Source organism: Motacilla alba, chromosome 2 (assembly GCF_015832195.1).
Source record: "Motacilla alba alba isolate MOTALB_02 chromosome 2, Motacilla_alba_V1.0_pri, whole genome shotgun sequence".
Classification (NCBI taxonomy): domain Eukaryota; kingdom Metazoa; phylum Chordata; class Aves; order Passeriformes; family Motacillidae; genus Motacilla; species Motacilla alba.
Window position 1 is genome coordinate 51,828,603 of NC_052017.1, and position 26,277 is coordinate 51,854,879.

The following is a 26,277-nucleotide window of genomic DNA, read 5'->3' on the forward strand; positions in this document are numbered from 1 at the left end:
ACTACACATAGCACCCCATATAACACTTTCACTAGGGCAGGTGATAGAGAAGCAGATGAGACTTCAGTTTTCCACTCTCTTCTGTCCCAGTGATAAGGTGGAGTATTTGGAACAGCCAATAATAGGCGTATATGAGACACCAGTAGCTCTGTCCTAAGGGGAAAGAGGGAAGAAACTGTGACTCATGAGGAATCCTGTGATGCAGGACTTTATGCACTTCCCTTTGTTCATGACTATTACCTAAAGTCCCAGAGCAGCCAGGAATTAATGCAGATTTCTAAAGACAAAGAATGCAAACAAACAAAAAGAAATTCTAGAAATCAAGATAAATGATGGGTTAAGACTGAGAATTACCTGGATGGATGGAAGAAGTTATCTCAAATCGGAACTGCAGCTGGCCACTGACATGATCTGTAGGAAGTCTGCGACCCAGAGTGTAGCTTACAACCCTGTCCCTGAAAGAAAACAAATATTGTCACAATAGACTATAACCTACCCTATGTCTACTGTGCATAGATAAATCTGCTGTATCCTACAAAAATCCATAATAAAATACATAAAGGCTATTCATCCCAGCCATGAGGGCATGTTGACTTGCATACAAGAGAACAAATGGCAGAGGAGAGGACAATGTCTTCAATTACAATGGAATAGCTGAGTAAGTGAGTAAGACAGGCTGCTGGGACACACAAGCATGTATGTATAAATATAGAGAGAATGGGGGGAATGAAACTTCTGCAGTATGGGTATGAAAATAGTGACATGGGAAGAAAACAACTCCCACTTCAGCTATTGTAACAAGAATTTGCTTCCCTGCAGATCTGACCATCTACCTTTTCATAGAACCTCGCATTTCTGTATTTTCATCCCTTCACCATGTCCATAAAATTCAGCTTTCCTGTTCTTGTTTACAAAACCCCGTGCAGGCCAGTCCCCGCACACCACCTTCTCTGTCTAAACTGGCTGAGTGACTGCTCTTCATCTCTTTCCACCCCTCTTACCTCTATGAAGCTGAAATATCAGGAGAACACCTTCCTGACAAGGTTGATCAATGACTCCATTCTGTTCTTGTGCAGGTCCCTCCCTTTGCCACACTTCATCCACCCCTCAGAACAGAATGAAACTATAGAAGAGATTAACTTCCCAGCTGCCCACAATGAGGCTGAATCAATCTTTGCAAAGCATATCTTGAGTGTAATGGGTTCACTAAATAGTAATACTTATACATCTTTTGAAAGAAACATAGTTCACTTCCAGTTGAGCCAAATATACTTGCTAGGATAATTTCACATGCATCAGAAACTCATATAAATGAGACAACCTCGAGATTTGTGTACGACCTCTTTGAACTTGTGTACATACTTCTCACTGAGCTTGCCTGAGATTTAAATGCCACTATGGTATTAAAACTGAGCCAGATCTAGTGCAGGTTGGAGGCACTGCTCTTGGCAAAGTATGTCCTTAGATAGACAGCATTTACAACAAGGAAGTAAAATAGGAAGTTATAATCAGAAGATGATGAGAAATCTCATACAGAGGAAAGCCAGTGATATCAGTTACAGGGTTCTACCTTCCCCAAGCTGTTCTTATCCATCTGGTTTCTAAAAAGCTACTCTATCTTCTCTACTTGAGAAACAGGGAGGTAGCTTAGTCCCTTCTGGTAGATTCAGCTGTCAATATCACAGTCAGTTTCTGAACCAGCTGTTCAAAAATACTTCCAACCAGCTCATCTTCCCTCTGTTCTGCTGAATTGAGATCCAATTACCAGAAATGCCTTCTTGGAAACTGCATTGCATATGATTTCCTCAGAAGATGATTTTTTTTTCTCCCTTGCTCTTCGAGGCTTGAACATTACAGGTTTAGAGCCAGCTTTTTGGCTTTTTCTGATTACTATCAATCTTCCTTAAATTGGTTTGTGTTATTTTGGCAGCATACACTTTCCCAGGACTTTCATGCAATGGGGAAGCAGGGCAGCGCTTGTGAGCTCAAGGTTGTTCCTTGGCAGCAGGGTAGGGTCAGAAAGCATTAGTTACAACATGCCACATATATATTTTTACAACATTTCTCCTTTCCAGAAATTAAAAAGAGAAGAAACAGATCTGGCATGTTTTTAGCCCATAGGTAATTCCCTGAAACATGAAAACAGCCTGCTGATAACATTAAAAGAATATTCAAATTGAAAATATTGCACTCTCCAAATTCGCAGCCATGATACACAAAAAACGTTTTCTTTCCTAAATACTAGCTCTCACTTTTCAAAATGCCATGCATACAGTTATAGAGGGAATTCTGTCTGGCCCGCAGTCCTATAAATTCTAATTAAAACCAACACCATTTATCAGACAACTGTCAGTTTAACAAGTTCCCCTCAACATCATTATATCGCAATAATGATATATCATCAGGGACTTCAGAACAGCAATACATTCGTTAAACAATGTAAGCAGCAAAATTTACCCTATGGCATGTCTTTCCAAGAGGCGCTGAACCGGCATAGAGAGTTTTCCCAGAAAACGTTTGATGATCGGTCGGCTCTTTGCAAATTTGTCTTTAACTTCTATTTCCAGGACATCGGTGGGCAGGGAGACAAAGCTGAATTGCTGAAATAGAAGAAGGGCACAGAACAATAAGTTGGTGGCTGGGCCACAGCAATACAGAGTACTACAGCTGAGAGGAACACCTCAGCACAGAGATGTGAGGATCTCGTGAGGTGAATGATACATGATCACTCTTTAGATAGATTGTTTTGAAATAGCTCCTTTTCTATTCATCTATGCCCCAGCTTAAAAAGGAAGAACTCTGGAAACTCTATTTATCTGGATCAGTCTCCTATCCTGGTTCATGCCACAGTCTCACAAAGAGTTCAACCAGAAGGCAAGCCATGGCACAGGCTACTGTCACAAACAATACTGGGGAAAACAGGAACGGCACCATCTAAAACTGCACCTGTCCCGAAGAGCATTGAAATGTGTTGACTGCCACCTCAGCTGGTCTGGTCATAAGAACATCTATTTGTCAGTAATGTTTCAGTAAGCTTTTAGAGACTGTGTGGATGCAAATCTGGGGTAGGAACAAGGAGAGTGGTATTTTAGGTTACAGGAACAAGCATGAGAGCATTAGGACACCTGGAGATATCTAGATGTCCCAAAGTTCAATTTCAAAATAGTAGTAAGGAGGAAATATAATAAACTTGGCTTTGTTTTCTCCTAGACTGGCTAAATTCAGTACAGGTGTGGAGCTGGTGACACAGGTCACAATAATTTTTCCAAACATCTGCTACTACTAGAATATAATCAATCAAAAAAGCACATTTGTGCTGTGGTGCACAATAGTAGAAAAACTGTCAAACCAGTCTTCACCTGAGAGGTCAGTATTGATCTGGAAGACAGCTTCTAAGTGAATATTGAGATGGATTAAAGAATTTTTCTAGCTTTCCCCCTGCCAAACCCAATCTTCACAACAGAATCATTCTCTGCATTATCAAGGCCCGGAGTTATAGCCCTGAATCACCTGCTCTATTGAATCATGGTCTAATTCAGAGATGCTTAGTTTAAATGGCTTCAAGTGAAACCAACATGAATGGGATATTCTCTTAATCACACCCTGCAAAAATGTAATTAATCAGAGAAGTGCAATTCAAACGAGCTAAAGTGTTATTTTATTCTTGTTTTCTTCTACATCTTTTCAACAGGCTACCAATTAAAATAAATGCCCCAACCAGGAGAACCTGAATTCCCCATGTATAACAGAAAGTTGCCTTAAAAAATAAGTTGTCTTACTGTTACGGTTTCACCTGCTAAAAACCTTGAGCAACTACCAGTTCTGCTTTCAACTACTTGAAAGCAGAAGAGGGGAATTAGCTTCAAAACAAATTACTGTAACATAGAGTAATTTGCCATTTAATGAATTCTCCTTTTTTGTGCTGCTGACTCCTATAAAAGTCTCCGTGGGGTGCAGCATGCACACACACAGGTAGAGAATGCACACACACAGGAAGAGAGCGAACTGTCCACAATGAAAAGCAAAATGTAGGTTTAATGATCTGAATCTCCCGAGGTCAGTAATATATTGTCTTGTGGAGCAACTCTGAAGCAAATCAGAATCTGCATGGAAATTTATTTTCATAGTATCACATGCGACCAAGCCTGATAGCTCCTTCCTTGCACAGGACACATATTGACTTTTTCCAGAGTAATAATCAGCACCTGAGCAGAGAGTGTGGAACCAGATGTATTGGAATCAGACAAAGAAAATGTCCCTTTTCCCTTGAATAGTTGTGCCTCAAGACATACAAACACCAGGATATTCCATAAAAAGTGTAAAATCCAATTGTGTTCAGATTCCATCACCTGCCAAACTGTTGCATTTTGGTATGCCAAGACTGCCCTGGGACCAGGCCCTGGTCATGATCACAGTTCCCAAATGTTTCCTCTAGAAGGATATTCTCACTCACAAAACCAGCAGCATTTTGGAAACACAGTTAAGCCTTTAAGACCAGAAGTGTCCTGTGGCAGAGCTCAAAGGCTTTGCTCTGAGTCAACTCAGTTGACTCAGAGGCAACTGCAGTTTGAGATCAAAATTGAACTCACTGAAATGGGTTTGGACACTGCTTGTAAAAAAAAAAAGAAAAAAAAAAAGAAAAAAAAAGAAAAAAAGTGATAATTTTACATAATTTAGTTTTCTATTATCTAAGAAGTTGCTCCTGCTGTTGCTCTCATCTAGTTTAATTCCAATCAGGCAAGATTTTTCTAAGGCATTCTCTGACTGCAGGTGCCTCAGGCTCATGCCATCCCACACTGAAAATCCAAAAGGAATCCTTGCTTGTAGAACAAATGGGCCTCTAGCCCTCTGAAAAAACAGATTGCAGAGAAACACCTTGGTTTGAGAACTCAGAGACTTATAGATGCATTTTCAAAAATCACCAATCACTTTTGAAAACACGTTTCTTGTGACATTTAATGATTGGAATGTAATCTTTGGATGTGGAAGCATATCACCATCAAATCCTAGTTTCCCTCTTGTCCTTCACCATCTTTTCTGACAAGTGCCAGACCCTGTACCTTAGCCACAAAATATTGATTGTACTGACACTGTTCAAAGCCTTGGCCTTTACTATCCTGCTTGGCCTCTACTATCCTGTCTGTCTGAAAGAGAAAGGACTCTGTGTTTCATGGTCTTATCCAACATAACTAATGTAAAGTACTAATATATTACTGATGGAATAAATTAAATCCTCTCCTTGCCTAATATTTGCAAATTATCACACATTTTCACAGTTTGGGAAAATGAAAGCATAAGATTCACATCTAAGTTAAAAAAAGAAAACCAACAAAAACCCCCCAAAAAACCCCAAAAAACCACCACTAAACCCAAAATCCCAAACTAAGGAAAACAAAACAACCCCACCATACCCCCAACCTCCCCAAATCCGAAACAAACAGCCAAACAAAAAGACACAGATTATAAATACTGCAGTACCCTTGGGTTAACACTCAGGGATGTTGTGATTGATAATTCACCCCAGGGAGGGGTAAAAAAAGAGGCTGCAAAATCACAACAGAGATAAAAATCAACTGTCTTCAGGGGGAGGGAAGTTTGATGAAGCTTCTAACACATGACCAGAAACTTCACCATTGATGACCAAAAGAGCTGCATTTTAAGAACAAGTCTGCTGAATTTTTTTTTTTTTTGCTACTATTACAATTTCTAATGTAAATCTTCTCTTATTTGGAACTTTTCTTATTCTTAAAACTCTTAGTGTTACAGAATCAAGTCAGAAGTTCAGCTTTCATGTTTAAAAAAGTATAATACCCATAGTTGCAGAGGAAAAGTAAGAATACAAAGAGTTTAGCATAATAAGCCCAAGAATACTATTTTTAAAAATACTTCTGATTTTTTTCACAGTCATTTTCACATTCACAAGCCAGATTATTTTACCTTATTAATCCGGCATTGACTACTCGGTATTTTCTTTCACAATTTAGACCAGCAATCTTTACCCTGCATGTTTTCACTGGGGCCACAGCTCACTTTGTGGGCTTGTTCATTGGTTGTTTTTATTCTTCCCCACTAAAGTTTAAGTCCTGCAAATCACAACCACTAGCACAAACCCTGCAAGACTGGTCAAGAACTTCATGGAACCTGCTGGAATACAAAGTCACTAAACTAAATTTTACACTGAGACTAATTGTAGAAGAGTATCCTGAAGTTTACATAAATAGGCTTTTTTTTCCACAGTCAAAAACCAAACTGAAAGTATAATTTCTGGCAGTTTTAAAGTTCTAATGTCATGACTAGGTCCAAAGCTTTAGCCTCTCCTGCTGTTCAGAGGTCCACCAAACTTGACAATGGTTTCATAGAAGTGGTTTGTGGCTCTGTCTGAGGCTTTTTTTTTTTACTAAAAAAAAAAAAAAATCAAAGGAAGTAATGGATTTCAACAAAGATAGTAACTGATCTACCAGAATAGCTACAGTTTCAAGTCGAAAGCCCAAGAAGAAAACTTTGTCAAATGACTGATTATGTGTTCATTTGGATAATAGCAGACAACAGGACAGCTGTATAAAACAATTCACAACAATTTATTTAAGTGATTACTAGAACTTGAAGTTTTCACTTGATCCACAACCAAAATTAAAGTGAAATGTATTGTATAAAATGTAGGGAACAAAACTCTTGCAAGTAATGAGCAGACCACAAATTTATATATGATCTACAGCAGTCAGTGGATGAACAGGTAACAAACAGGAAGTCAAATCTCTCTTCACTGATTAGCCCAAGCCAGTAACTTTCCAGGCTGGTGCCTGTTTATCACACCAACTTGCTGCAAAACGACTCTTAGAACTTGAGATGATACATGACACAGCACACTCCACGGAGGAGATAGTGGACTGCCTCAGCAGAATAAATCCCTATAGGAATAACCTGTTTCTCACAGAGGGCCTGGCCCTAGAAATAGCTTCTGACCCCATCTTGTCAATGTGATATCTGATCCTTACCAGCTAGGGATGCAACAGCTCTCCTTTATAGGAAAGATGAGGAGGTCCTCCACTGAAAGGACGAGGTGGTGAACCAGCTGCCCTTGCGTTTGAAAGAACCCCAGATTGAAAACCCTTTTAATTTCCTCTAGAAATGTATTAGGACTGTTAGAAGAAATGTCTGTCTGTCAGGTGCATTCCTAAAAAGAATTTACAATCAGAAAGTCTGAAAACAAGGAATGATTGACAATCCCTGATATACTGGGGAAAAATAGCACTTGTGAGCTGCAGAAAGGAGGCCTTGGGAGGCTGATGTTTCCTAACCTCTGGAATGCCTTGGCCATGTCTGCTCTAGGAAGATTTATGGTACAATGTGAGTGGATCTGGAGAGCAAAGCAGCTGGTGCTCTGCACCTGACTACCACATCCAGACATGTTACAAGGGTTTTACCATGAAGTGACTCCAGGCTGGTGCCCTGGATTGAATTTACTCCCATTTATTGCCTGAAAAGTGCTTGGTGCACTCCTGGAGCACATCTGTTCACTTCCCTTCTGCTGAGAGTAATTGAGTTCATGCACTTCTGGAATGACAAGCGGTGTCTTTAGTGGGGAGAGCAGATTTGCTTTGAAATGGATCTCTTGAATGGGACACAAATACTATTATAGACATACCCAGAGAATTGTTACAAACCATGATCAATAGAACAAGTTAGTATGTGTATTATTTTCCCAATGTCTTCCTCAATTATTTCTTTTTTTAGGGTGTGATTTCATCTCTCTGGAATTATGATGTCTAGGAGAAAACAGACTTGCTCTAGATGCAAAGTCATTACATCTCTCTACTTCCCCCACTTCTTCAGCCATTTATCAATGCCTGTCCCTCTTGCTACAGTGGCAAGAAACGCAATGATGCTTTGCTCCTACACATTCAATGCAAAGAGGGAGTAGGACAGTAGAGAGAGATCATTTTAATTCCTCCCTAACAAAAGTACTACAACATTATAGCACAACTTATTACACACTGGAGAATCTGTACCAGGCTCATCCTTAAAATGCTCCTGCCAATGGAAAAACTTTCACTGATATTTTCTCAGGCATCAAAAATCAGTAAGATATAATTAATTATTTCCACAGAAATACAGAAATGGAGGAAGAGTAAAGAGCAAAAGTGGCATGATAAAGAAAATCACAGCAACATATTGCCATGTTAACTTTTCTTGGATTAAGCAGTGTATCATCAATTTTGGCTCTGGTCATTAATAAGTCATTAGGATTCTCCTTTCATTCACACAGATTTTACACAGCTGCCTCCTGCAGATTCACTCTCACAGAGACACAAATCAGATCCAAAGCTACCTAGAATCAGCTCAGACTTTCATACTCTCACACCATCTCAATGATCTAAATGTATATCTGAATTTATGTTACTGCTGGCATCTCCAAGCATGATCTGTAAACACTGTAGTAAACACCACTGACAGAGTTTCAGACAGTAACCTACTTTTCAGTGCCTATTTGCTTCCAGGCTCAGCAATGGGTTTACAGACACAGATGATTAATTTAATTAATGTGAACAGATCTTGAGGGGACCTTAATGCATGACATATAAGGTAAAGAACAAAGGCCCATGCTAATGCTGACCTGGCAGAATGCATCTATATCCATTTACAAGAGAACAGAATCACTCCAGAAGAGGGTGGAATAGTTTTCATAGAAAGCCAGCTACTGGTGATGATTCATTTCCATGTTTTATTTTTAGCAAACTTGTTTGCCTCCCTGAATACAGATGGATCCCAGAGACTCAATAGCATTATCAAGGAAATTGTTGAAATGAACAGAGCATGTCCATTAGCACCAATCAGACAAGTTATGGGCAAGTCAAATTCTTTTTAAACAGTCAGTATAATAATTGGTAGACAGTATGATAAAGATAGATGAATTAATACACTGGTGACAGGAAGGATTGGGCTCTTGATTTGGAGTTGAATAAGCAATAGGATTAAAAATAAAATTTATTTGTGATATCCTTTATATACAGGGATGATACAAGCAGAAGTAAATCTTAAAAGGCTGTGAATTACATTTGATGGATGAAGATCAATTTATTCTTTCATCTGAATATTTCATTAGTGAGTTTTGTTTCAAATACTCCAGTGAAACAATTACAGTCTTCATGCACATGCCACTTTCTGTCTATATTACTCTGCTCTTCATTCAAAAACCTCCTCTACACGTCATTATTTTCTCATATAACACTACTTCACACCAACAGCTGGATAAGCTCATCAAGAAGAATTCCAGTTTCTTAGGCTTTCTACAGTACTCCTTAGTGACAAGATAAAATACTGTGGAGTCAGTAGTGCCAAGGGGAGAGGTCCACTGCTGCCGTGGGTGGGGACATGCCTATTCCTACCATGAGAGACTGCTGGAACGCAGCAGTGACTGCAGGGGGACAAATCCAATGGAGTTCTTTATTATTATGGCATGGCACAATTGTTGGGGGTTTTTTTCCCTACCATAAAAGGGATTCACATAAATGTACACATTGATGTTCTAAAGTCTGATTCAATCCTTTCTACTGAACTCCTTCCAAGTCGGATAGGGCCTCCAGAAAATTGGCTTTCTGGATTTCTCCATCAGATTAATCTCAGAATTGTCTACAAATTTATTAGCACAGCAAAGACTGAACATATTTGAAGACTCTCATCATCACTAGTATACAAAGCTAGCTAGACTGATAGTCTTCTAGATGCAGAAGTTGCAAGTAAAATGCAGGTCTAGTAGAATAACATCCTAAAAAAAATCTAGATGATTTTTCACACCACAACCCATTCCTGAAGAAAGTTGTCTTGGGCTTTCACACTTCAATCATCAACAGATATTAAAATCTGTAGCTGTATAGCTACAGCTTATCTGTGTAGTCAAACAATGTTTTACTCTTTACCTAGACATGTGTACAGAAATGTTATACAGGGAAGCTACCACCCACAAGGCTTCACTCAGTCCTGATGACACCTTTGGTGAAACTCATACTAAATTCAGGATCTGGATTTCACTTCACCTGTATATTGCTTTCATGCTTAGGTGTGGAGGCCTCCAAGTTTCTACAGAATATTCTTTTGTATTTGGCAGTAGAAGGGAGAAAAGCTTATCCAGGTTAAAAAATAAGGAGTTAAGTCAGTGTGATGTTTCTGTTGGTCTTCTGTTGAAATTATGGAATGATTCTGCGAGGCCGTGGTAGGGCTGACAGCATTCTAGTGTTTTGAATATTAGATGAAAATCAGACCAAGCACAACCCACTTTAATTTAAATTTATACTGTTGATTCAAATGTATTAAAACATCTTTTTCAATGGTTTTACTCTGTTCTGGAAAGACTCAGCTTTGCTCAAGTAACCCCTGCTTGTATGACTCCTGGTTTGTGATACATTGGGTAGCACCCATTTTATCAGCCAACATAAAGCATCTAGAGAGGAAGAGAGCTAACATAAACCCCTTACTGCCTGACCTGGCTACTTTGGCAAAGTGTTTTTCAGTCCCAGAACTGCTGGGTGGTCTATCACAGTTCAGCATTCAGGATCACAGAATCATTGCCCAAGTTATAACTCTGCATTAGGAAAGCAGTCACCCACCAGCACTCAGAGCGTCAGTTGCATCTTGGCATTCCTGCAGGCAGCATCCAAACTCAGTGCTTCTATCACTGATGATGGCCTTCACTACAGAAGCCACCTCCTGGTGTTCAATCCCCTGAGCTTCCTCTTCCTTCTTCTGATTTTGTATTGGTAATCTCAAGAGACAGCTTACATGAGAAATTATTCAAGTGCAATATTTTTGAAAGGTTGTGAGTTATCTGAGGTGCAGAGAGCGTGAGTTACTCAGCGGAAAATCCTGTACATCTGTGTATCAGATCTGACATACTAACTGCTATTTGTTAAGTGCTCTTGCTCTCTGCTTATTCACATCAATTAATTCTCTAGTGGAATGTGGCTGTCTTCAGAGTGATAAGGCAGCCATTCCAAACACTCTTTTGTCTCAACTATATTTTAATAGAGTTTGTAAAAGCTGAGGCAAAGATACAAGGAGTGAAACCACAGGCAGTTGAGATTGTTTTTACCCTAGTAGCGGGCTCCCATTTTAGGGCAATCTACTCCTCCAGAGTTAGATTATTGGAGTTGAAATTCAATATGTTATTTAACAGATGACACTTCCTACTACTTCAAATTTGCTGAGTGGTTGCATCAGCCAATTATTATAGTCATCTCATTGGCCATTCCTCAGAGCTCTCCTTCCACTCACCAGTAAATAAAACAAGAATTGAGGAAACAGTCTGCTCAAGCTGCCATAGTTAAGAAAGAAATACCATAAATATATCTAAGGTAAAGTCCAGGAACCTTAAGTATTTTATCTGCCAAACCACAGAATTTCCTATCCAGTTGGAGGCATGTGAACTACTTTTAAAACCACTTCACTTCATTTTATTCCTGTGATCTATTACTTGTCTGAACTGTGTATCACTTCACTGATTTCTGAAAAATTAAATCTTTTTAAATGAGCTGTTTCTGAACATTAAGACAGCACACACATTGTTTCAATACGAAACAATATGGAAATAGTGTCATTATTTTTTACTATCTATATTAGAAGATAAGCATACAACCTTCTCAATTCCACTACATATACACAAGAGTTGGGAAATGGGCACTTCCTTCTGAGATTTTCTTTGCATTTTATGTCCAATCAGCATGATAGCACTATTATTCACCCTTTGTGCTTTTGCAACTGTCTGGGCTGGCAGGGCAATACCTGCTTAGTCTGGGACTGTAAAGAAGCTGTCCAGTGCCATTTGGTTTCCAGGCACTGACTTATTTAACATTACAGATGTTTCTGAAGGGCATGTGAAAACATACAGAAACATGTTCAAAATGATGTCTCTCTATCAGGAGAAGCCACCACCCTGGGCTTTAACTCGTGTCAGCGAACAATTGTCAGTGTGAGGGCTCTTTCACCTCTATGGTGAGCCCTGCTGCAAGTGTCAAATTGTCACTTGCTACTCCTTATCTGTAAGAAATTTCCATTTCCTTATGTCTCCTTGTACAAAGTACTGAAAATCAGAGCAATGGAAGAACAGCTTTAAGTCAGGATAACTTGTGCTGAACAGCATTTGAGCAGCCTGTGAAATGAAGATAATCATCAATATTACATGAGACAGATGAAAATTTGGCTGAGGTACCAGGGTGCGCCCAGCATGTTTGTATAATGCAGGTGGTTACTATACAAACAGAACAGCCTGGTAAGTATATGAGGAAGGATACCAGAACAAATTATTAGAAGTAAATCAGTCATCTTTTAGTCTTTAGGACTTTTAGTGCTGAAGTCCTTGAAAACTGAATTGAGTCTTTCTGAATTTGCTCAGGGGTAATCAAGAATATATAAAAAGATCCTAGTCTGCAGATATTTCAATAATTGTATTTCCCTATTCCAGATTTTTTCAAGTTTAGCATCCAGAACAAATCAGATAGGTCATTCAATTGAAAAAAAAGAGAACATTTGCCTTCTATTCACATAGAGTGACACAGAATCTAAGAAAAGAATGACCCTGCTGAAATAATACATTGCTAAAATTTGTTTTTGCAAAAACAACTTGTGACTGATAATGAAATGGCTCAAGTCCTCAGTATTTTGTCACTCCTTACATTCACATCCATGAGTGAAAAGGGTGGACAGAAAATAGCTACCACCATGATTCAGCAACAGTTTTCAGTCTTCCTTCTCCCCTTGTCCCATGAAGGTTGCAGAAAATCAGGCCTGTGATCTTCTGTGCAGCAGAAACCAATGCAACTTTTCAGTAACAAAACAAGGAGTTCAGATAGGCTGATTGCACAGACTGCAGCACAAATGCACACAGTTAAACATCCCAATATCAGCTGAGAAGAAGGCAGAAGGAGAACATGCTGAACCATGGCTTGGCTCTTTTACACTCCCTTGCCACTCACAGGCTAAAAACAGAAAGGGAGAAGCAGCACGCTTGCACGCGATCAAGAAAACCTGGGGGCTGAACAGCAGAGCTGGAAGCCAGCTGTGCTCTTTTGCTTTCCCATGTCCATAATTAGGCCATTTCATTGTTTCTCCTTTTATTGCTGCCAAACTCCACTTGGAAAAGAAATGTCAGCCCACAAACTCAGTCATTTGGCACAGCTTGAGGAGAAGACACCTGTGACATTTTATCAGAGCCACAACCCTATCACACATGGAGAGCAAGTTTCCCCTTCATACCTGCTCCCCTCTAGTTCTGTCTCTTATGCACTTCACTGAAAGATCTCTGCCAGCTGCCTGATCCTCCACACCAGTTCTAGCTTGACCCTGTCCACAGCTGGACCTGGGACCTCTCAACCAGATACATCCGATGCTTGGCTCCACAGAAAAGTTATGACTTGGTGGATGCCTCATAACAATGTCCTCAATTAAGTCCTGCTAGAAGGGATTTTTCTCTGACTAGTTTCAAGGTTGTTTTCCCAGGCATATAATCTCCCCCACTCACCACAAAAACTGATGTGGTATCTAGTTTCTCCAGGTAGGAGAATTCAATCCTATTTCTGCTGTCTTTTTGCCCACTCACAGCTCCATCTCTATAGAGTTTGACCTAATTATCCCGCAGCTACTTTACAATTTGCATTTTAATTTGAATAAATCTGTGCAGTGTATTTATTGACTTTTACTCTTTCCTGCAGTGGAGATATTGTTGTGACAGAGCACACCAGTAAATCACACCCAGTATGTCAGGCTCCTTTAATTCCAAAGAGATTCCTTAGTCTTTTCTGCCTATTGCCATTTTGCATGTAATTTAAAAACAGCAGGCAGCAATTGAACTCTCAGATCTCATTAATACGTATAAGTCCTTCCAACAAAAAGAAGCAGACTAGAGACTATTTATCCAAGGTGATGGCCAAATGTGCCAAAGTTGCCTTTGATTTGTATTGCCACTGATGCTTTTCAATCATATTGCTTCTCTTTATTTGCATGCTGTACTTGTGCTTCATATAATGTCTCTGTGTAAGAACACTATAATAATCTAGCAGCAGCCTTTCATGCTATGCAAGTTTATTTTTCAATTCTGTTTTATGTCTGCCTTCAATAATTAACAACTTACACCAATGAGGTACAACCTACAGTGAAAGTATACTGAAAGTTTTAATGTATCACTCATCTTTGTAGCTAATTACTGAGACAAGTAGTCATAGAATACATCAAGCACAGTTAGCTCAACAACTATTTAGCCAAGAACTCAATTTAAAAAAAAAAAGGATAGTACTAGAGTAATGTCCATGTTTTAAGAAAAGTCTCAGCTTAACTCTCCAACTGCTTACCTCTCCTTGCCAGATAGGGTTAACGGTGTTACATATGATCTTAGATCTTTTCTCCTGTCCATGATGAGGAAGGGCTGGGAAGATGCTATGTTTTCCAGGCTGGATGGAAATCTTCAGATAAGGATCTGGATTGAAGAACATTCCTTTCTTCAGACCAAAAGCCTGGAAATCTGAAAGGTAAAGAACCACATTATTTTTCACATTCCAGGCATCACTCCGGGATTCTAGGAACAGTATATAGGGAACTGGTAACGAACTCAAATAATACGGCAGTAATGTGGAAAAACTCACTATGTTTGTTGTAAGGCAATGTAATGCCAAACTATAATGATCTTGTGATTTAGAATTTACAAATTATTACATAATGAAACTGCAAATTTACAGCCTGCTTGTGCAGACTGATTCAGCTTATAAATCAGTATTTATGCAACTTCAAGTGATATACTAATTTTTCTAATAAGCTGAGCACTTGCTCAGCCTGACTGTAGTGGAAGGACTACTCTGAAAAAGAGATCCTGTCATTTAATAAAAATCCTGTCAAAGTCATGGCATTTGTACCCAATGGATGCCATTTTTCCTAGGTATCAATTTTACCACTGTACCGAACTTACCTTTTACACCACTTTTTTCTACCTGAGAAGTCATTTTACATTTTTTCCCACTTCAAATCATTTTCTTCCCTGCATGGGTTAACTTCATCTTAGGAAAACTCTTGTCTATAATACCCAAATTTTAAGCAGAGCTTTATAGCTGCAGAACTCCCAGGGAGCATAATATATGTTGCACACACAAAAAAATGCCCAGGCCCTTACTTGAAAATTTCCCCAAAACATTCTGAAAAAAGACATAATGCCCATTATGATCTGTCCCTGTGAAGCTGATGAAATGCAAACTAATCTGCTGGTATATCATTAATTTTGACTCAACAGACACAGACTGACCCCTTTGGTCTTCTCTTTTTCCAGATGCATTTCTAAGCTTTCTTTGGCACATACAAGCACTTATCCCTATTAGTGAGTTCAGTAGCTAATTCATTTTCCACCACTCTTTGCATGGAGACTCTCCTCTCTTTAAAGCTTTATTTCATATTGGGCTATAAGCACTGTACTGCATTCTGCCTATTTCCTCTTGCTGTATTGGAAAGATAAAAAGTATTAGACATAATGGTTTCTAAAACTGCATAGATGCATACCTAAACACTCATTTTAAGCACGTATTTTTTCTTCTGGCAGTTTTTGAAAACATTAATTTTCACAGTCTTCTAATTCTCTTCTGATTAAAAACCCAATTATTCTGGCAGGTTGTGGAAGACCATGAAAAACCCTCAAGGCAGATATTTGGATGACTCTGAAAATCATACACACTGGACACCATTATCAGTATTTTTTCCAGAAAATAGCTATATCAAACCCAGTTGTGTATTGCTTCCTTAACATATGGTAATAGACAACACAATAAAATGTGCAAGTTAAAAAGAATTGCTTTTCTTTCCATTGGTTTTAATCATCTATTCAACCACACAATTCATGTTGCAGATATTCAAAAGCTGTTGGACAGATGGTCCTGGAACAGACTGTATTTTAAGAATTTCATTCTTGAGACATTCGCTAACAAAAAAACCAATAAACAAACAAACAAAAAGAAGGACATCACTACTAAGACCTTATTTGAAAGTACATTGCTGAAACTATGTACTGCCACAGTCCTAGCAAATCCTATCATACAAAGAAAATTATCTGCTTCAAAATGATAACACTGATTTTTTTTCACCCTTTTTTGTTTTCTGAGTGCAAAAATCTCTGTGTAACCAGCATGTATCTCATCTAACAGCCCTGCTGAAATCCTATATGGCAAATTCTTTTGCTTTGGAAGTTGTACTGTTAGAAATGCCGTCAAGAAATGGAAACCAATATGGCAAAATGAGTATGAATGACAAGGACCAGCAGCGCATTAGCTCAGGCTGCTAACATATGAAAGGAAAGAAAGACCTCTGGGACTTATTTTCTTTCTCTCTGATGCTTCCCTAAAGGAGGCTGAAACTGAAATATTCATTGCTGTATATGTTTCTGGGTTTTTTTCCTTCAAAGAGAGACCATGCTACCTTTGGGTACCACTGAGTAATAAAATACTGATATTTTTCTACTAACAGAAAATACCTAGCACTCAATTATGTATACTTATAGATCATGTGTCATAAAGAAAATACATTGAAGATGACCTATCAGCCCCTTTCCAGTTATGGGAATTAGAGCACAGCCATGAAGATGAAGGTACTCTTACCCTCAGTTAATAGTTTCGTTTTTGTATTTGGATGAGGAGAAAAAACGTAATTTAGCAAAGCACATGGCACAAAATTTTATTTGTGTAATTTTCTTACTGAAATTACCCAGTAAAGCAGATTTAAAAAAAAAAGTCAGTTAGAAACTTCAATTTTATTGTCCAAAGTATGAATAGGGCTAGCATAATTAGCTTTCCCAAGGACAAATATCCCAATTACATATCTCACCACAAATTCTCATCACTGTGAAAAACAGACCATCAAAACTGAAAAAGCTCTTTAAAAGGTACATGTATATCTGCAGACAAGCAGAATTTCATTTCATTGAAGAAAAATCTATCTGTAGGTCCTGTAACCATCTGCTGTAACTTGCTGCTGTAACTCTTACCACTCCAGCATAACTCCCCAACAGAAAAATCACAGCCATTCTGCCTTCCCAAATGCAAATATTTTTCTCTATCAGCTTCAGAAAAAGGTTCAGAAGATACTAAACTTTTAAGTGAAGGTCTGAAGCTAACCAAATTTAAATCTTTGGTTGAATTAATGAATTCCAGAAGGCTGGGATATACCTTGCTGTACACTGCACACTGTAATTTTAGAGTGTGTTTCTTGGAGGTATATGAGGAAATGCTACAAAGATAACTCATCTATGGTTTGCGAAGGTGTATTTTCATCCAGTCTCTTAAAAAAAACAAAACATACTTTTAATAATATACCATATGTCAGTTTCTCATTTAGTCATAAATCACACTTCAGTGTGAAACAGGTTATATACATCCAACAGTTTAATAATGTCAGGCCATCTCTCATGACAGATGACAGAAGGAAGAAATCCAGGTAAAGACAAAGTAATTACAGCCTTTTACTGCCACAGACTTGCACAACTTTTAAGTACATGCATCCTATTTCAGCTAGGCTGTCTTCACTGGAGAAAAATGGCTTGTACTAACTGCTTCCTGCTGCTGTCCCCAAGTGACTTATGAATTTGTTCCAACTCCAGAGCTTTCTTTCCATATATGCTGATATCCAGGTGCCTGGATGAGACCTAAGGAAGCTTTACATTGGGTCACTTGCATGCATGTACCCTCTGTCCCAAAGGAGCACTGTGGACTTCCCTGTCTGCTTTATAAAGGAACATTTAGCAAATCTATTTGCCATGAAGCATCACAAACTTTGGGGCACTGATGGCTGGATAGTAATGGAGACTATTTTTGTGGTGAACCAGTGCATTTTTTGGAGCCAGGTGGGAATGTAAATTCCAACAACTCAGCTAGAACACATCTGTTTTACAATGTTTGATTTTGCTCAATACAAGTCATTAAACTTCCAAAAGCTCAGGGAAGAGTCACGTTTTGTCATGCTCAGCAAGGAGATCCTCTGACAGTAATGATGAGTAGAACTACCATAAAGATAGTATTTCAATTCCCCACACACATAGCAAGGTATTCAACCAGACTCATGCTCCATAGAGGAGCGTGACAAAAAAGGATGGAGAATGAGATAGAGAACCAGACTCTGGAGCAGTCTGTTATCTAAATTAATTATATTTAGTCTGGTCATCAGTATGTTAGGAGTAAGTTAAGGGAGCTCAAAGCTGCTCTCCCCAAGGGATAAGAAGACTTTGCCAATGGAATTTTCCTAGAAATAACACACAAGGCTACTCTGTGCAGTTTATAGATGTGTCTTAAGAAGACTCAGTCCCTCTGGTCTCTTGATGGCACATATTCTACTGAATATTCTACTGAAGATTCCAGAATCTACAACACAACAGAAGGGTCAAAGCCTAGTAAGTAGCAGAGCTACTAGTTTTGAGAAAATTATACTAATATTTTAAAACAGATGGCAAATTCCTTTCAACAAATGCCACAAAATTCTATGGTCAACCCACCAAATTCACATTTTTTATATTTAGCTTACCAGCCTCATGATCTCAGGACCAGGAAATGAGACATATTCCTTATAAGCATCTGACCCCTTGAGGGAATGAAGGCATCTTGAGTTATGCCAAATTTGCCCAGAATATACCTAAAACCAGAACTAATGAAGAAGTTTACAGTACACTGGAAAGACCCCAGTCTTACTGGAATGACCATGGTCAATTTAGATTATGATCTAGCCTGAAGAATATCAAAATAGAATTTATTCTATGATTTCTTCATTAATGGCAGAAAGGAAAAAAAAACTGTCATCTTACTAAGATCCTGATAGTTCATGTATCAAAGCACAATGAACCATCTTCATAATCCATCACAGCTAAAGAGTTGTTAATTTGGATGCCAATGGACAACTCCATCATTTCCCTTCAGATTTCCTTTGTGAATTCCCAAGGAGCTATCAGCTCTGGTTCCGATACTGAAAAAACATACTTGAACAGGACTGGTATCTGGACAGACTACCAATGAGAGAAGGTAATTGTCAGGGTGCTGATATATCAGTGTTTCTTTTGTAGACTTCGGACAGAACAAGAAGAATCTGTCTCAGAGTGCAGCAGTTCATCTACTGAGCTCAGCTGCCTAAGATATAGGCATGACTTCAAAGAAAGGAACAACAAAACTCTGCTTGCTCAAGATTTAATGGGAGGCAGATGGGTACCACCTCTCAGCCATGTGCTCTTAAAGCAAAACTTTTAGTTACTGTCAGTGGAACAGTATTTCAATAGTAAGAGCACAGCAATATTGCATTTACTCAAATGTTAATATAACTCATGAAGCAGTGTATGATACCAAACTTCATTTGGCAATCACCTCTTTGGAAGAAGGTGAGCATGGATTTGCAGAAGTATTGCATCTGGTATTATTTAGATTTCAAGAAGCAAATATTAAGGAATCTATTCTAGAAATCAAACAGTAATGTTTGATTTCCAGTTTTAAGGAAGTATTAAAATCCAACACAGCAAACAAATGCAGGGGAATTGAGAAAGATACTACTTGAAGTACAAGAGATGACTGACTTGATCAGCTACTGAATGAGATTCTGCAACTCATGATATGCAAAAGGTTAAATAAAGTGCTTCTTTTTGCTCTCAGAAATTACAGATATAAAAACAGACTTCACTTTTATTTTAAAATAAAATGCAGAAAGAAAGAAAGGGCTAGTGCAGTTGCACAAGAAGGTATTTTAAGGTCTGAGATTTAAAAACAAAAGACTAAGTGGATCAGATAAACCAAAATGTTTCCGTCACAGGGCTCCCAGGCAAAACATTAAAGACAGTAAAAAAGAGAAGAATTTTTTTTTTCTAGCTATAAATGCTTCAAAGAAAAACAAAAGGGTTTCTCATTTGTTTAAAAAAAAGGCAGTAGACATATTAGGAAGAAAATAGGTGCATTAATAAAATACAAGCAATAGTGGAATTAATTATCCAAAATGTCTGAGAGATAGGCTACCTTTTTAATCATATTCATCAAGAATGAAAACACGGAAAAAGTCTGAACCATTAATATGAACAGCTTATCACAGCAAGGGGGTGTTTTTATCACTGCAAGTGATTAACCACTGGAACAAAGCAACATCTTGGTATCCTCAGATCCTGATTACACACCTGTCTGTGAGATACCTCTGAGCCAAACTCACACAAACCTCACCACCACGGGGTAAGGTGTTCTGTGTTAAATAGGAGAATGGAGTAGTTGAATTCAAAGCCTTCTGAGGCCTTTCAAACTGCTAGTCTAGGCATACTTCGTAGGCACAACGTGTACTGGACATGGCAAAAAGCCACCTCACCTTGACACAAGATCTGGCAAGTAAGAAAAAGGTGTGGGATTAGTAGTTATAAAGTCAGTCACTAGGATTTAAAAAATTGTTGGAAAATAAAGCACATTAAATATCTGCATTCTGAACAAGCATTTCATCCTAACAACTACTGTCATAATGACTCTTAGAAGACCTTATACTATTTTCAGTTGTGATTTATGCTCTAACTTCTATAAACTGACAACTGTTATTAATTGAATACCTGGTCTGAAAACCACACAAAAACAACTAACAAGATTCTCAGAGATGTGTGATGGAGATAAATTCCTGAATGCTTGTGAAATATTCAAATCATCTGGTAATTTCTTCCCCAAGGGCATTTATGAATAAAGTGTGCAAAAACATGAGATATGTGAAATATTAAAGCCTGCAAAATTATATTTGATGCATCATAGAGCTAGGAGGCATACTATGCAAACCTCATGATAACAGTTTCTAAATATACCAGCCAACAAGACTGGTTTTAGGGGCTTTCAGCAAATGCATTATACTGCTGTTAAACTATGAACCTGCAAGTGAAGTAGCTAGTACATCTCGGGAAGCTTAGCACATTTTTTCCTTCTGTACTTCATGCAAGAGAGCTCTGATGCTTTCCAGCCACCTTATTGGAAGTGTGACATTCACTGGTAACAGTGGAAAAGGCACGTTTGAAAAGTAAATGCAAAGTGGACTCCAGAGTTTTCCTTAAAGGCTTTTTTCAGTCTAGCTAAATTAGGCTTAAAATATTTATCTTGGTATTTTAAATAATGATATCTATAATGATACAGTCATTGTAAAAATTATTAAGAAGCTTAATCATGGGAAATATTCTTCTTTGAGACCAATGCTGCCAGTGAACCTATTAATCTAAACCAGCCTTTCACAGAAACAACTTCCAGTCTTCAAGGAAGCAAACATGAAGTAAAAAACTCTGCTAGTGACATAGTGCAAACTCTCTGCTATTTCCATTCTCAAGAAGCTAGTCATATTCTTGTGCCTTGAGGGATCATTTTACACCTTTTTCATTGTTTCACATTTTTATTCAATCCAGATATCTTTTCTCAAAAATACCCTCCAGTGAAACAGTTGGATTTTATCCAACCAAATACTCAGTAAACTACAGAAAGAATAAAGCACTTTGTTGACAGCTTTTTAGAAAAAAAACGTGTTTTTTTCATTTTAACATAGTTCATTTTAACATAGGGTCTCAATGGACTCTCTTAGTGGTAGAGAAAGCAATACAAGTCAGCTGAAATGCACTCATGTTGCTCAGCATTTCCTGTGATTTGGCCTACTTTGAGATTTTTCTCTCCCACTCTAATAACTTTTTCTTCTAAAAAATTATATGGCGAAGGCATAGCTCTTCACGCATTCTTTAGATTACAGACTCCTCAGGGCATGATTCCTCTGTGTTGGTGCAATGGGCTCCAGTCACATCAATGACACTCCAGCCACTTTTTTTAAACTGCAACTAAATCAACCATAATTTGGAAAACTAACTTTTAAGTAATCACTGTATTAACTAATGACTGAAGATGACAGTATACCAAAATACAGATATTGAAAAGGAAAACCCTGTATGAGCGAAAAGCACCCGTGACAATAGAGGGGTTTGCACTGCTGAGAAAGCGGTGCAAATGGAAAGGAAGTTCTTTCTGATGCTTCTGGGAGGTCTGGCTTGATCTGCATTTTACTAGCTAGCATAATAGATATAGGAATAGCAATAATTTTACTTTGAGAGAGACAACATTTTGTTGCTGTGGTGTTGACTAAGAAGGTAATAAAAAAATCCTTGTGATGTGTTAATGTGTTAATTTCAGAAAGACTGAAATGGAACTATGTTGATAACTTAGATTTTTGATAAAATAATTGCCAATTATTTTGTCAAAGCCTTTCATATACCTGGCTGTGATGATGTTGTTAATATGGATGCTATATATATGCAGATTAATTGCTTGTGAATCACATAAGACATCCCAAACGTATTATGAGGTATGGTTTTTATGTACTTTAAATCAAGCTGTAAATTAGATACTCTAGTTTATAAAAAGGCCCACTGACCCCACATTTTACTACCCCTGAAACCACAAATTACTATTGATATCTCTTGGCTTACTAGGCCAAAGAATCTGAGAGAATGAAAAACCGTAACTAGTTCTGGGTCATATTTTCTGTTTAAGATTATTTATGGACATTAAAAAACATTAACGCTTCTTTATTTCTGTTGAGCTAAACCTGTGGTTTTATCAACTGGTGGGTGGATGTCCAGTGTGCAACCTGGCAAAAGTAAGTAATGTGTTAAAAAAGCCTTGCCCAATGTCAGTCTGATCTTCCATGCATCATACACAACCTCTCAAGAACCACACTGGCTCCCTAATTTGGAAAAGCACTGACATGCATCCTTAATAGAGGGAAGCTTGAAATAAATCATATGGCCAAAACCAATCATATAATGAGATGCTTGTCCAAGAATAGGACTTCACACTTAAAGGCCTACACCTGTACAACTTTTGAACCGGGGTAACACTTTTTACTCTGTGCTGCGTGCTGAAAGAATTCCCAAGTCAAGTCAAGCATCTTTCTCTTGGTCTTCCAGGAGTTAAAAAAATATGGAAACAACCAGCAAGCATAAGATTCCAAAATCACAGTCATGCTCATAACCACTCTCTTTTGACAAACTGGTTTCTGTCTACAGACGTGATTTACATGTTGTTCTTACCAAAGCTAGATCAAATGGTTCATAGCTGTTACATGGAAACATATTAAGCCTTTAAACCTGCAGTGACATGCCAAATAATGAGGCTAAGCATTCTTCATGAAATGCAAATAAATGAGAGCAGTCTTCTGGCTCAAGAAGTCTGAGAGTCGCTTTTGAGCAATACAGAGAATCTTCTGCACCACAGCACATGGATCTGCCTCAGTTCCAGACCATGACTGTGGAACGTGCTTTCCAAGGAACAGAGTACTACCACAAATCCATTTTGCTCTGTAAATAAAGCACATGCCTTTGATCTTGCTTTCTGTGACCTACATATTTAATTGTAAACAGAAAAACCTAATATGGCCCCAGAACTCAACTTGAACAAGCGACTTCAGCACGTAACTCTCATTGAAGGAAAAGTGTGGCAATAATAATATATATTTATTCTTTGTCTCAGCATCACTTCTAGAGCAACAGACAAAGAACCCATGCATAAAAATATACATACATATACTTACACACTTGTGTACATGAAAGGTTCTAGTAACTTCAGTCCCAAACTCTTTGGGCTTAAAACTTACTTATCAGCAGTGACTTACCTGACAATGAAAAACTTATCAGTCTCCGACTTCCTTGTCCCTGGACTGAGTCTTCATTGGTGATGCTTTTAAAAATCTGATGGGAGATAAAGAATTATGAGAAAGAGTAGTCTCCAACAACTCTTGAACAGATAATTGCTTAGTAACTGTCTTTTTTACAGATTCTTAGTTAGTTTTACAACTAAGAATCAATTATATGACCAGAGATCAAAACCATGTTGTTATCTAGGTAATCATTTAACCATTAATGGCCTAAGTCATCCCTGCCTCGAAGCTTTCCCTTAAAAATCCATAATGATGCAAAAATTCTACTGTAATTTGAATATAGTAGTTCTTCACCCAAAAAGGAACTACTTATTAGTCAGGAGATAAAAGTAGCACATAAGGATGGGGATGCGGCTAGCACCTCTTGAAACAACTTCCATCTTTATAATACCTTATTACTTGTGTGGAAAATCTTGCTCCAGACCGTTTATTGCATACCTTTGAGAAAGACTTCTGAGAGATTACTAGTACCCTGCACAAAAAGCCTACTGTGAATTATGCTAACAATAGGCATTGAGGGTGAACTGGAAAAAAAAATTAAAAATCCATAGATTACTCTTTGTACTCCACAGTTCAGTTTTTAATGTCAGTCTTTGGTTCAGCAAGTTTATTGGTGAGCTGCTGTTGTGAAAATTCAGCCCCAAGCTGCCTTCTGGCTGTGATCAGAACTGGGAAGCAAGAACACCCATGGGCCAGTGACTGGGGCATTAGGAGAAGCCCACCACCAGCAGTTTTTGTGTGGAGTGCCTGAGCAGGGCAGATGCCATCGGGTGTCAGACTCTGAGCTAAGCAGGGAGGTGGTGCTATGAGTACTGCTTCCCACCGACTTTGGAGCCAAACCAAGTTCTGCTCTGCCCCCAGGAAGCAGCAGCTCCATGTCACTCTTGCCACTCAGCTTTCAGCCGAAAAAGAAAAACAGCATTTATGTAGTGAAGTTCCAATTTCTGATGGGAAACAGTAACTGAAGTCCCACTCAGCTGTGACTCATAGCTCGGTATATTAAATATTGTGTAGTCAAGCTTAACTTAGAAAACAAGCTGCTCTCTGCCCCCAGATAGTGCAAAACCTGGGCAAGTGAGTACTTAGCCCAGCTAGCAGGAATTAAACAACCTCACATGGATGAGATCTAGATCAAAAATATATGGATGAATTTAAACATCCTTATAAAATAATGGGTTCTGCTGGACCTGACTTTTAGTCATAACCATTTTGTTTCTTCCAGATCATCTAAATGGGATAAAAGGTACTGAGCAGGGCAGGACTATGAATAAATTCCAATAGAAACGTCCCTATTGGATCACAGCTAATTCATTGCAATTGCACTATTGGCCTTCTCAGCAAAGTAGGTTTCAATATGTTTATTGAAGCCACCACTGATTTTTGGATAGACACACATTTAAATCAGAATATATGGAACTATGGGAATTTTATGACAAGAACTCAACAACCTTAACCAGTCAAAATTGTGACTCCATCAAGAAATAATGACATTTCCTTGTCAACATATATTTTTCATACTATGTCACTGCCTGATAATAATTACACATTATGCTTTAATGGTTACTTTTATCATCTTTTCATGATTTTGCCCAGGATAGTAACAGAGCAAACCAGCCTAGATATGTGCACGTTTGCAAAAGGTGCTTTTTTCTAGTCCTTTAACATTTTTTCTGGGTTTTATTTAGACCTGTCATGTATGTCATACATCATGCCAGTATGAATACTTCAGCAGACTACACTTTGAACAAACCAGGATGCATCTGATGGGGTCCTGCAAACCTGTTCAAAACTTAAAAATATTTGCTAATAAATGACCCTTCAAAGGCCACATCTACATTAGTGATGTGGACATCTATATTGAGACAGTCATAATAGACTGTTGTCACAAATCCTGGTAAAAAGCAAAGCATCCTCAGCATGGTCAAACTTGCACGACCAAAGCTTGCCATTTGTTCCAGATTGCAAGGCAAAATGTATTCTATTACCATCTGTAATAGAATATTCCTTATCTCTTCCACAATCACTCCTCCTTCAGGAGGGACCTCTGTTGATAATAGGCTATTGAATGTCACTGCCTGACTGATAAGAACTATAGCATCCCATTGCGAGATGCTCTGCCCAGAAGGAGGAGCCAAGCATTTCTACCTGGATATAAGCTGGAGATTCTGGAAATACCATACAGCGTCTCCACTGGATTTCCCAGAACAACAGCACCTGCCTCTTCTTCCACTGGATCATCAGAGGAAGACTACACCCTTTCCTACAGGATTCCTGCTCCAGCAGAACCATACCTGACACTCCAGGAGGATTGCAGCCACATTTCCAATGGGACTGCTACCAACACCCTGACCAACAGGGTGTCAGGTTGTGTTCTGACTCTGTCAGTGTTGTTTTAGTTTACTGCATTGTTTATTTTATCCTTTTATTTTCTTCTCTATTAAAGAACTGTTATTTCCTGCTCCCATATTTGTTGCCTGAGAGCCCCTTTATTTAAATTTTATAGCAGTTCAGAGAGAGAGGGTTTACATTTTTCATTTCAGGGAGACTCCTGCCTTCCTTAGCAGACACCTGTCTTTCCAAACCAAGACA

The 26,277-nt window shown here is 38.4% G+C and overlaps 1 protein-coding gene across 6 annotated transcripts in view; it reads right to left on the bottom strand.

The window, feature by feature from the left end:
- Window positions 1-26,277, bottom strand: part of HECW1 (HECT, C2 and WW domain containing E3 ubiquitin protein ligase 1) — a 246,687-nt gene that overhangs the window by 69,137 nt on the left and 151,273 nt on the right. For all 6 annotated transcript variants that reach the window (XM_038129377.1, XM_038129379.1, XM_038129376.1 and 3 more), the window contains 4 exons: window positions 23,644-23,719; window positions 14,337-14,506; window positions 2,458-2,600; window positions 355-455 (listed from right to left, as the gene is read on the bottom strand). In XM_038129377.1, coding sequence (XP_037985305.1) covers window positions 355-455; window positions 2,458-2,600; window positions 14,337-14,506; window positions 23,644-23,719 — 490 coding nt within the window. The remainder of the gene's footprint in view (window positions 1-354; window positions 456-2,457; window positions 2,601-14,336; window positions 14,507-23,643; window positions 23,720-26,277) is intronic.